Source organism: Felis catus, assembly GCF_018350175.1.
Source record: "Felis catus isolate Fca126 chromosome A2 unlocalized genomic scaffold, F.catus_Fca126_mat1.0 chrA2_random_Un_scaffold_37, whole genome shotgun sequence".
Taxonomy (NCBI): Eukaryota; Metazoa; Chordata; class Mammalia; order Carnivora; family Felidae; genus Felis; species Felis catus.
Genome location: NW_025408497.1, coordinates 330900 through 342807, shown reverse-complemented (window position 1 = coordinate 342807; position 11908 = coordinate 330900). Strand labels below are relative to the sequence as shown.

General features: G+C 42.1%; 1 protein-coding gene and 1 long non-coding RNA gene across 9 annotated transcripts in view; one reads left to right on the top strand and one right to left on the bottom strand.

Annotated features, from left to right (window-relative positions):
* LOC123383548 (transport and Golgi organization protein 1 homolog) overlaps positions 1 to 11908 on the bottom strand; it is a 355976-nt gene that overhangs the window by 45933 nt on the left and 298135 nt on the right. For 3 of the 8 annotated variants that reach the window (XR_006593373.1, XR_006593371.1, XR_006593372.1), the window contains 6 exons: positions 2974 to 3074; positions 2234 to 2294; positions 2092 to 2127; positions 1942 to 2009; positions 1723 to 1817; positions 366 to 448 (listed from right to left, as the gene is read on the bottom strand). Coding sequence is in view for 1 of the 8 variants with exons in the window: in XM_045051426.1 (XP_044907361.1) it covers positions 366 to 448; positions 1723 to 1817; positions 1942 to 2009; positions 2092 to 2127; positions 2234 to 2294; positions 2974 to 2996 (366 nt within the window). In the remaining 7 variants the exon portion in view is untranslated. Of the gene's footprint in view, positions 1 to 365; positions 449 to 1722; positions 2128 to 2233; positions 2295 to 2973; positions 5196 to 7050; positions 7948 to 11908 lie in introns of those variants that run through there. The other 5 variants (XM_045051426.1, XR_006593376.1, XR_006593377.1 and 2 more) reach the window with 5 other exon arrangements.
* LOC123383552 lies at positions 4789 to 10388 on the top strand. Its single transcript, XR_006593382.1, has 2 exons — positions 4789 to 4928; positions 9615 to 10388. It is a non-coding gene; the product is annotated as an uncharacterized LOC123383552 (long non-coding RNA).

Here is an 11908-nt window from a genome sequence, read left to right as displayed (position 1 = left end):
GACAGGAAGACACAGCAGCCACACTGTTCCCACAGAGTTGAGGTCTGGAAGGGGTGACCCAGGCCAGGAGACGTCTGTTTGGAATGTGGGGTCATCCTCCTCCCGTTATTTCCAGAAACACATGGTAAAGTCTTAAGGTACTCAGCCTCTAAGCCCTTTGGGCTTCTAAACTTACCACAAAAAGATGACAGGCTGAAAATAGAGAAGCTTGTAGGCTCCTAGGTTAAGAGTGTGCATTTGGAAAACAAAAAACAAGCAGGCATATCACACAACACACAAAACGAGACTAGGCCAGGAGAGCGTGCTGTACAGACAGATGAGGGTTTCCCGAAAGTGTTACAGCTGAGAATGGTCCCAGGATTTACCTTGTCCTTGTCTGCATTCTTCGTACAGTCAGAGCTGCTGTAACTCACAGAGGTTGCACCAGTTTCTGGATCTGCTAAGGACCCTGGAAGGGATAGAGGTTTATTCTACTTTAGTGGACTGTGTGAAATTAAAAGAAACCCTCACCTCATTCCTCCAATATCTTAAACTGTTCCCTACACACAGGTCCTTGGCCAGAGGCAGAGGATATCCCACATGCCTCAGGTGACCCCCAAGGATAAGGGGGACAATCCCATCACCTTGATAAAGACCTCACCGTGCCCTAGTTCATGTTTTTCGTAATTAATCAAATAAATGTGGACAGGTCAGGCTCAACTAGCAATCTAGAAGTCATCACCTAAACAGAGGTTTCTCGGTATACATTATGGGAAATCACCATTTCATTACAGATTAAGAATAAAAATAAGGATTCCTGGGTGGCTCAGTCAGTTAATCATCTGACTCTTGATTTTGGCTCAGGTCATGATCTCACAGCTTGTGAGTTCGAGCCCTGCATCCGGCTCCACCCTGACAGTGTTGGGATTCTCTCTCCCCACCTCTCTCTCTGCTCCTCACAGACGCGTGCACACACACACACACACACACACACACACACACACAAACACTCTCTCTCTCTCTCTCTCTCTCTCTCTCTCAAAATAAATGAGCTTTAAAAAAGGGTAAATGGAGAATACTGATTGGGGTGTATCATCAGGGAATGCTCAACCTGGGTATGTTTCTTCAGGCTCCAGGTGGATTGTTCAGTCTTTTCGCTTATCTATAAGCTGCCTTCTACATGGGAAGTTATTATATAACTATATCTGAATAGAAATGTACTTATACTAATATATAAACGAGAAAAGAAAAACGATGGGTATTTAGGAGTGAAGCTGCAGACTTGCCCTGATAACATCAGAGGACAAAGCTATATGGAGCCTGAATTTAGGAATGTAGGGCTATGGTTCAAGAAAAAAATAAAATAAAAATGACAACGTTAAAAATAGTAACGAAATGAACTTCTCCTCAAACAAAACTAAAATAGTCTTCACATTGCGTCAAGGTGGGAAGAAAGCTAAGGCCCATGTCCCATCATCCCCTCCAGGCTCCTCTCTTTAGCTAGGGCATGCTGGAGGAGGTGGGAGGGTCCGCAGTCAGGGGAGGGGCCTGAGCTCCACCAGTCACAGGGACAGGTGCTCCGCTGCCTGGGGCACCAGAGGAGAACGCCCTCCTGTCACCCCTTCAGACCACCTGCTATCCTTAGGTAGTAATTGTGGTTCTGTCCAGGACACACGATGATCACCCGCAGGAAAAGGCTTTGCCGCAGAAATTAGGCTGCTGCACACACCACGTACTCCTTACCTCTCCTCAGAGGGTTCTGCGTCTCTGGACTTCCAGGCATTGTTCTCTGCCTCCTGTATCCCTCAAGCAGCCTCTTTCCTTCCATCACATCCAGTCTTGGATACAGAAAAAGAATGGACTTCTATAAGAGTTGCAATGCCACATCCTCTGACTAGACACTAAACAGCACAGCTGTCATCCCTCAAAACACCCATAAAAACTCATGTCACGCTCCCAGACCTGTGTTTCAAGTGGGCGACCTCTCGGCTCTGCTCTGCCATTTCCCTCTCCCAGATCTGAGGCTTGACCTGGGGGAGAAAAACACATCCACCTTCAGTCGTGCCAGACTGTGCACCGAAGAGGGAGAGGAGGAAAAAAGGAAACACTTACCCAGTTGTCCTGAGCATTATTCTCATGAACTGCGATCTGAAAAAGCAACAATGAAAAGTCCGTGTTTAGGAAATCCAAGGGCCACTACATTCACCCACATGAGGTACTAAGGGTTCAGTGTGTCAGGCAGAACTCAGGTTACCTGGTGTCTGAAGGTGAGTTCTGCCTGCTGCAGCTGTTCTTGTCTTTCTTCATTTTGTTGCCTGTGAGTTATAGTTGCTTTTGTCAGATAAGGCCCAATATTGGGTATGATTTTCAATAATCTGCCCATGTTCTCATCATCCTCCTATCTGTCCCCTAATACAATTTTACACATGAAACACTTTTCACATGATTGTAAATGTACAATAGGATCAAAACTGTTGTTCCATCCTTTCCTAACTCATTCCATGACCGTAGGGTTCAGAGTTCACATAATTCCTTCCCACTTTCAATTGTGCCCTAATTCATCATGTGACAAATGTCTTTCATCATAAAGCTCTTCCCTCCTTTCACTTAGATCTTCACCATGTTTCCTAGGGTTGCAAAGACCAGGGCCGTGAAATGGCACTACCATGTTGATGGTATGATTCATTCTAAGACACACTGCTTTCCTACAGATTATGATACTTGACACCACCCCCCAGGAACGTTGGCATGGATGAAGTTTCCACACAGTGTGGCCATTGCTTGAAATCTGGAAATGTTGATGAAGTTAATTGTTTTGTTCTTTCTAAATCTTACCTTTTTTATCTGTTAATACTCTATGCATAAGTCCTGTGCATTTTTGTTTATATTACTATGTTGAGTCTAAACGTAGACTTTTAACCTCGTAAAAAGGTTAAAAACAAAAAAAGTGAAGAGAGGTTTCATGAGCTGCTGGTAATTAGTAGCTGAACTCACTTGTACTTGTTTATTTCTTTCATGGCTATTTTCACATTTTCCCTGCAGCTGCCAGCTGATTCTTCTTTGCCGCCAGTTCACACTGTGTCATTTTCAGCTTCCTAAGATGGGAAAGACATATACACAGTCCAGGAGCCAAGGTCCACAAATTCTGCCTTTTTACCTCCCAGCACTCTTGAAGGCCTAGATACAAATACCTTTCCCCCACCTCTCCCATAAATGCACAGACTGACAACACAGTCAGAGAAATGAACTGAACACCCCATTTAAGTTAAAGAAAATTCAACCTCTGTCTGCTGCCATGTCTCTGCTGTCAGACCTGTTTCCTCTCCTTCATCATAAAGTCATCAAATAATATTGCACTTTGTGCCTTCCCAGAGCTGGACTTTGGTTTCAGATGGTGACGGCTCATTTCAGTTCAGTGTCAAAAACCTTGTCTGACCACCCATACCCATTAGGATGAAGCAAGGGATCATCACTAGTCTCACACCTCCGTGGGGAGCCCTGATTCTCAGTCCAGAAGTTGTACCCTGACAAAGACAATCACCCTAAAAGACGACCTTCCAGGATATGGCTTCCCCAACATTGCAGCTCACTCCCAGACATTGCTAGAGTCAGGAGTACAACCCCTGCGTCCACCTTCACATATCCTGGTGGAGGAAAAGGCCAATCTTAGAGCAGCAACATCACCTGAGGTAGAACCTGATATGAACTGTCACACAGTCTGGGTTTATCTCCAGGAAACAGATTTCAGATGGAAAACTATCAACTTCATGGAGCCAATGTACTTGAAGAAGACTCAGTTCATTGACAGTGAAGGCAGCAAAGGGAAATGCTTAGAAAGGCTGGTTTGCTGTGTTGCCCTCAGACTATTTTGTTCATGGTGTTGCTTTAAAGGGTTTTAACTTGGTACTGGATGTATTCAAGAGTCACATGCAAAATTGAAAGACTCCTAGAAACGGACACAAAACCTCTAGACAGAGAAAGGCACATGCATTTCCTTCCAGCATCTCAGGCAGTCCTTCAACAAATGCTTTCTGGAGTGGCTGGAATGTAGTGGTTCTGTTGTAAGGGATTGAAAATAGAAAGGTGGCCAGGGTGCTGTACGTGCTCTCCAAAAGAGCTTAGAAATGATAAAAACAAGATGCCAGTGAGACAGAGCAGGCTCCACCCCAGGTGTGGGAAGGACTAACAGAAGCTGAGTCTCCAGGGAAGAGAAGGAAGTATTTCCTTTTCAATGTGAATGAGGGACTCTAATGGCCCTGATCTCCTCCTGAGAACAAAAGGAAATACTGTACAAAGGAGGAAACATGTGAGCGAATGCACCACATTTCTAATGACCCCATGAAGACACATGTGACCAAGATGGAGAAGAAGGAAGCCCAGGACAAAGCCAGCCTGGCAGTGGGAACCAATCTCCCCAGGACTCATCAATGAACTTGGGGATAGAAAACTGAACTGCAAAATAGCTGAACAACTTTATGGGCACAGACTTAGAAGGAAACGTGTTTAGTTCAGAGGCAGCCAGCAAAGATGAGCCCTAGTGAAGCTGCGGGCTTTGGTGAAGACTCAGAGCAGTTACACTTCAAAAATCAGGGGAGAGGAAATAACTCAGCTTCCTTAGGGATTGGCCTGCTGTGAACAATCTCACTAGCAGAACTGATGCAGGGATCCAGTACTACTGGCACCCCTACCCTCTTTCCAGAAATAAATTTCTGTGGTTTCTGCAGCAAGATCATTGATTTTTCCCCTACACATTCTTGACCCATGTGTGGTCCTGAACAAAAATGACCTAATTCCTGGATGACAAGACAACGTGATGGGACTGAATCCCAAGCAGATGCAGATATCAATGTTATTAATGCTGACACCTTCCCTCTTCCACCCCAAATACATGACACAATATGTGACAAGCACTTAGGACAGAAAGGAAAATGCGGGTGACAGAAAGCCAGGTAAGAAGGACAGGCACAATTCTGAGTGCATTTGGCAAAAAATTTGAAAAGAATTTTAGTTATCTCTACTGGCCGTCACATTCATTCATACAACAGTACTTGTGATAGTTCTCACCTGAACATTTTAGTCTTCTATAGCCACTTTTCTTTCTTCATAGAATTCTTCAAGGATGCCTGCTTTGTCCTTCAGCTGTTTGACTTTTGCTTCTTTGGTTGCTTTCACAGACCTCAATGCATTACACTTGTCTTCCAGGGCCTTTTTATTTTCTGTACAAACATGGATTTGCTTTCTAAGTGTGCACATGACCTGAGACTTGTTTTTGGTGAGATAGGAAAAGGGCAAGAACCGTGAAGGCAGGAAGGCCCTCTTTCCCTTACCAATGCAAAGTCATTGTCACCAATATGGGGATTTCTCCCCAACAGACAGCATACTTTCCAGTTGACAGTTACTGGACCTCAAGACTCTCAACTCTACATGCTTGAATTCACCATTTTCATCTTGCGTTTTTAAGACAGATATGACAAAAACACTTTCCATAAGTAATGATTGCACAAAAATTTGAGTGCACCTAACAGAACAGGATTGTGCATTGCAATAAACAAAGACCTTGAGGCATAAATATAACTAGGAGAAGATAAAGATGGTGGGAAATAGTTCATGTCAGATAGCTTATAAATGGTTTTCTTGTTGGGAGATATATATATATATATATATATATATATTTATATACATCTGTATATGTGTGTGTGCATACACACACACAAACACACACTTCTTCCCCATTCACGTTGAAAATTCACTGTTCAGCATTAAGAGAGAAAGAGACTATGGAGCACCTGGGTGGCTCGCTCAGTTGAGCATCAGACTCTTGATTTGGGGTCAGGTCATGATTCTAGGATCGTGCGATCCAGACCTGTGTTGGGCTCCACACTGAGCGTGGATCCTGCTTAAGATTCTCTCTCTTTCCCTCTGCCCCTCTCGCATGCCCTCTCTCACTAAAATTGAAACAAAAAATTCATAAAGAATAATTTAAAAATATTTTTTTAAAAGGAAAGGATTATACACTGTGGCTATCACCCTTTGTCTCTCAACTATATTTGGGAATTTTCTACATATCTTGGAGGGCAGAGTTGAATGATGTGATAAATTACCTAGTTGTGAAAATAAAAGATAACTCCTAGTCCCTGAAATAGCAAAACTCATCTTGGTGGTCCTGGTGAAATTCTAGCTCATTGTTCAGAAAGAGGTTTGGCTCCCAGAGGCCCACTCTCTACTGTGGGAAATGGCAAGCAAATATGCTGTGCCCACTTCACCCAATGAATAAAAGCCTCCAAAGCCAAATTACAGTACAACTCAGCAGCCAACTCTTACCACTTCCTGATTCTTCACATTCCTCTCTCTCTGAGTTTGCAAGGCAACAAGTGCACTTTGAAGGGTGTCATTTAAAATTTCATTGAAGTGGGTTCCTGGGCGGCTCAGTCAGTTAAGCATCCCACTTCAGCTCAGGTCGTCATCTCGTGGTTTGTGAGTTTGAGCCCTGTGTCAGACTCTGTGCTGACAGTTCAGAGCCTGGAGCCTGGTTTGGATTCTGTGTCTCCCTCTCTCTCTACTCCTCCCCTGCTCCTGCTTGTGCTCTGTCTCTCCCTGTCTCTCAAAAAATTAATAAACACTATTTTTTTAATTTCTTTAAAGTGCTTATTATTTTGACCTTCTCCTTCAACAAAACATGTTGAATGAGTAATAATAATTCATTCCTTTTATTTGTGTTTTTAGAATGCAATCCAGGCAAAGAAGGGATTCTTACATTCAGTTTAAAAGCTTCATCAGAGAGAAACTTACTTTCTCTCATAGTTTCCTGAAGACATTTCCTTAACTCACTGTTGTATAAAACACGAAAAAGGAATCAGAATTAAAAAAAAAAAAAAAAAGCACAGTGCTAGATAAACCTATCTTCTAATGTGTGACTCCTTTCACAAATAAAGAGGTAGCTCTTTACATTTGTGAAGCTTGTGTTGAATTGGTTTTGTTTATAGAACACATGAAATAGGTCAGTAGGATGCTCTACCAGAGTGGCAGTAACCAAAATGAAATCACAAAAAATATTTGAAAGGGCAATGCTACCTTCTGTTCCCAAATGGATATTTTTTCAGCAATGAAGTTCTCTGTTTTCTTTCTTAAAAGTATTGATCTTCTCAATTATTCACTGTAAACTAACTAAAAGGAGACAAAACATGTTCTAAGGCTGTTACCAAACCAGTGACCTCAAATAATCCCAGTGTATTAGCAGCACACATGATCTGACAGGTGGGTGTAACTAACATTTTAGCTTTCCCGTTGTGCCTGAAGAAATCAAGTTTTAGCAGCATGTTAAACCTAAGAAAACCTTATTTCAATGAGATTCCTATTTAAAATATTGTCCAAAATGGAGAAACACAATAAAATATCTTCTCATTTCTCTCCCATCTGGAAGCACCCTTCTTAGAAAATCCAATCACTTCAAATACTTATGTCACCACCAGAGATGAAACAAAAATCAAATCCTATCAACTTACATTTCTCTCCTCCAATTATTAAGGTACATAAATAGGTCCCTGCAAATAATGGAACAAACAAAACCATCCTTTAGTCTCGATTTGAGCCACTCACACTCCCAGGTGCTATTTGGAATTCCACACAAGGAAAGCTCAAACTGCTGCTGACTGACTGACTACTCGAAGGCCTTGGATGACTTCCTGCTGCTCACAGGTTGCCTTTCGTGAACCCTAGGCCGGGGGCCATGGAGGACAAGGTCTTTGGAATCAAACATACGGGTACCATCTCAGCTTTACACTTAGTGGCTGGAGGATGTGGATTAATGGCAATTCCTAGAAGACAAACTTTTTTCATCCCAACGTGAGAATGTTAGCCTCCAACCTTAAAATTTTTTTTTTTCAACGTTTATTTATTTTTGGGACAGAGAGAGACAGAGCATGAACGGGGGAGGGGCAGAGAGAGAGGGAGACACAGAATTGGAAACAGGCTCCAGGCTCTGAGCCATCAGCCCAGAGCCCGACGTGGGGCTCGAACTCACGGACCGCGAGATCGTGACCTGGCTGAAGTCGGACGCTTAACCGACTGCGCCACCCAGGCGCCCCACCCTCCAACCTTAAAGGAATATTATTCAACACACACGAAGGACCCAATTACAGGCAACACATGTAAGCTCTAGAACAGACTCCTCTAACAGGGACTGATTCTGTCATCTGACCAGAAAGTGCAAACTTCTCTTTTGTTGGCCCAGTGTGAGAGCTCTCATGTCCTGAGATCACTCTTCTCCCCACCACCGCCACTGCATTCAAAGGGATGAACAACCAGCCTTTGAGGGCTCGTTAAGTGTCAGGCAGCCACCCTGGCTCTCAACAGACAGCGCCACAGGATCACCACAGTCTATGGAGCCTGTGCAGAATACATTACCCGCATTTGCAAAAATCTCATCTCCACTCATTCTCCCCTGGCATGAACGGCTTCCTCCACCTCAGACTCAGAACCATGGTTTAAACCTCTCTTGTGACACACACCCTGCCTGGCAATATCTGGCTTTGTCTCTAAGCTCAGGCTTCTTGATGGGCTTGTAGATAGAGAGTTTTCTCATCTTCACATTTCACGAAGAGCCAGGTCATGGCAAAGTACTCACTCCAAACCTCAGGCTCATATCATCACTTGTTTCCTAATCATTTCTATGTAAAATTACACTAATTTCATTCCCTCTACTCTGGTGATGTGTTCCTCCTCCTGATGTCTTAAGAGATGGCAACTCCCTCCACATTGTCACTTAGACTCCAAACAGGGAAGAGAAAGATGAATTTCAAGAGTTAAAAAGTCAATTAGACATCAGAAGTCCCCATATTTATCCTTAGGTGAATCAAAACGCACATCAAGGGGCGCCTAGGTGGCTCAGTTGGTTGAGTGTCTGACTTTGGCTCAGGTCATGCATGATCTCACTCTTCGTGGGTTCTACCCTCCCATGGGGCTCTGTGGTGACAGGTAAGACCTGGTGCCCACTTTGGACTCTGTGTGTGTCTCTCCCTCTCTGTCCCTCCCCCACTTGCACTCTTTCTCTCTCACTCAAACATTAAAAAAAAACAACCCACATCAAACACCAGTACTGAGAAAATATTGCAAAGAAAACTAAAGCTTAAATTCTTACCGTGATATTCTCAAGGCTCCATCTAAGAGGGGAAAAAACAAAATTAAATTTGGTGTCAAAACATATTATTAGTAAAAACCTATAGTTCCTGATAAAGAGCAAAATAGTAATCCAGTGAAATTACAGTAATTTTATTTTGCATAATTTCACAGGATTAAAAGATAAGAAAAAATAGAATTTCCTATTTAAGTCATGTTACTTCACAATTTCTGTTAAAGAGCACAATGTAAATAGCTTTTTTTTTAAACAGAAAATTTGTTTATATTAAATGAACATTCAGCCTATTCAATTTTGACCATTGATAATACATTTAAAAAATGCTTTAAATTGTCATTTCCCTCGCTTATTTTTTTTTTAAATCCAGTATCCACACTGAAGTTTAGAACTAGGATTATTTTGAATTCCTGAAATAAAGAAACAGGAAGGAAGGGAGGGAGGGAGGGACAGAGGAAGGGCGGGCAAAACCTTTGAGCTAAGACATGCCTCTTTTATTCTCTAGAAAGCTCTTCTGAAATACTACATGGAGTTGGCTGTCTGCTGAATTCATACAGAGTTATGGCACCTCAGGTGCCATGATTTTTTCCAGACTGCTACAAACAAAATAAAAGCCACCAAATGAGAAAAAGAATAAAACACGGCTAGAGCTAAAGCACAAGCAACAACAGAAATAACAGTTGATGTTTAAAAAAAGAGCAAAAAGAGCTCTGCAGACCTCAGTTCTCCTGATAAATTCTAGCTCATCAAATCTAGGCATGACCCGGTTTTGACACCATTAACATATTTCCCCATTCTAAAGTTTGAAAGGACGATGAGAGGCCGAGGCCAGCCCTAAACTCTTGCCAGGATATTAGAATATCATCATGCTATCAAAAAGCCACTTAGGAACCTCTGAGCTTCCCTGTCCCTTGTCACCCAGCCCCACAGGCGGGTAAGTGAAAAGGAATATGAACACACCAAATACTCAATATTTGTGTTTCTGTGTGAAGGCAAGTTTTCTCCAGTGGCAGGGAGAGGGGCAAATACTCATTTAGAAATAAATTCCAAAGTACTCTGTTCTTCCAGAAAAGATCTGCCCTCAAGAGGAACGAAGAGCCTAACTGGGGATTTCCCAAAGAGTAAGCAATACAGGTGAGGGAAAATACTCAACTCCAGGGCTCTCACCTTCCTGTCTCACCTGGGAGTCAATTCAGACTAACCCCTAGCCAGATAAATATAAAAACCTCACACTCATGTCCTATTTACCTCAGTTCCTTTACCAGCACATAACATTTGCCTTTCAACACAACTTACAAGGCATAGTAAAGTAAAAACCACACAGTTTGAACACAGATAGCAAGCATTAGAATTACACTTCCTATGGCAGAGATGTAGGAATTATCATCCTGGGAACTTAAAACCACTTCCATTCCTATGATAATGCAGATGATGAAAAAAGTGGACAACATGTAAAAAGAGATGGTGAATGTAAGCAGACAGCTGAACCTCTAAGATTTTAAAGTGATTTGAGAAGCAGCGAAGGCAGTCCTGAGAGGAAAATACATTGCAATCCAGGCCTATCTCAGGAAACAAGAAAAATCCCAAAACCACAATCTAACAGCACACCTAAAGGAAATAGAAGCAGAGCAGCAAAGACACCCCAAACCCAGCAGAAGAAGAGAAATAATAAAGATCAGACCAGAAATAAACAATATAGAATCTAAAACAACTGTAGAGCAGATCAATGAAACCAAGAGTTGTTTTTTTGAAAAAATAAAAAAAAATTGATAAACCTCTAGCCATGCTTCTCAAAAAGAAAAGGGAGATGACCCAAATAGATGAAATCATGAATGAAAGTGGAATTGTTACAACCAATCCCTCAGAAATACAAGCAATTATCAGGGAATGCTATGAAAAATTATATGCCAACAAGCTGGGCAACCTGGAAGAAATGGACAAATTCCTAAACACCCACACACTTCCAAAACTCAAACAGGAGGAAACAGAAAGCTTGAACAGACCCATACCAGTGAAGAAATTGAATCGGTTATCAAAAATCTCCCAACAAATAAGAGTCCAGGACCAGATGGCTTCCCAGGGGAATTCTACCAGACATTTAAAGCAGAGATAATACCTATCCTTCTCAAGCCATTCCAAAAAATAGAAAGGGAAGGAAAACTTCCAGGCTCATTCTATGAAGCCAGTATTACTTTGATTCCTAAACCAGACAGAGACCAAGGAAAAAAAGAGAACTACAGGCCAACATCCCTGATGAATATGGACGCAAAAATTCTCAATAAGATACTAGCAAATCGAATTCAACAGCATATAAAAAGAATTATTCACCATGATCAAGTGGGATTCATTCCTGGGATGCAGGGCTGGTTCAACATTCACAAATCAATCAATGTGATACGTCACATTAATAAAAGAAAAGATAAGAACCATATGATCCTGTCAATCGATGCAGAAAAAGCATTTGACAAAATTCAGCATCCTTTCTTAATAAAAACCCTTGAGCAAGTCGGGATAGAAGGAACATACTTACACATCATAAAAGCCATTTATGAAAAGCCCACACCTAATAGCATCCTCAATGGGGAAAAACTGAGAGCTTTCCCCTTGAGATCAGGAACACGACAGGGATGTCCACTCTCACCGCTGTTGTTTAACATAGTGTTGGAAGTGCTGGCATCAGCAATCAGACAACAAAAGGAAATCAAAGCATCAAGATTGGCAAAGATGAAGTCAAGCTTTCACTTATTGCAGATGACATGATACTATACATGGAAAATCCGGTAGACTCCACCAAAAGTC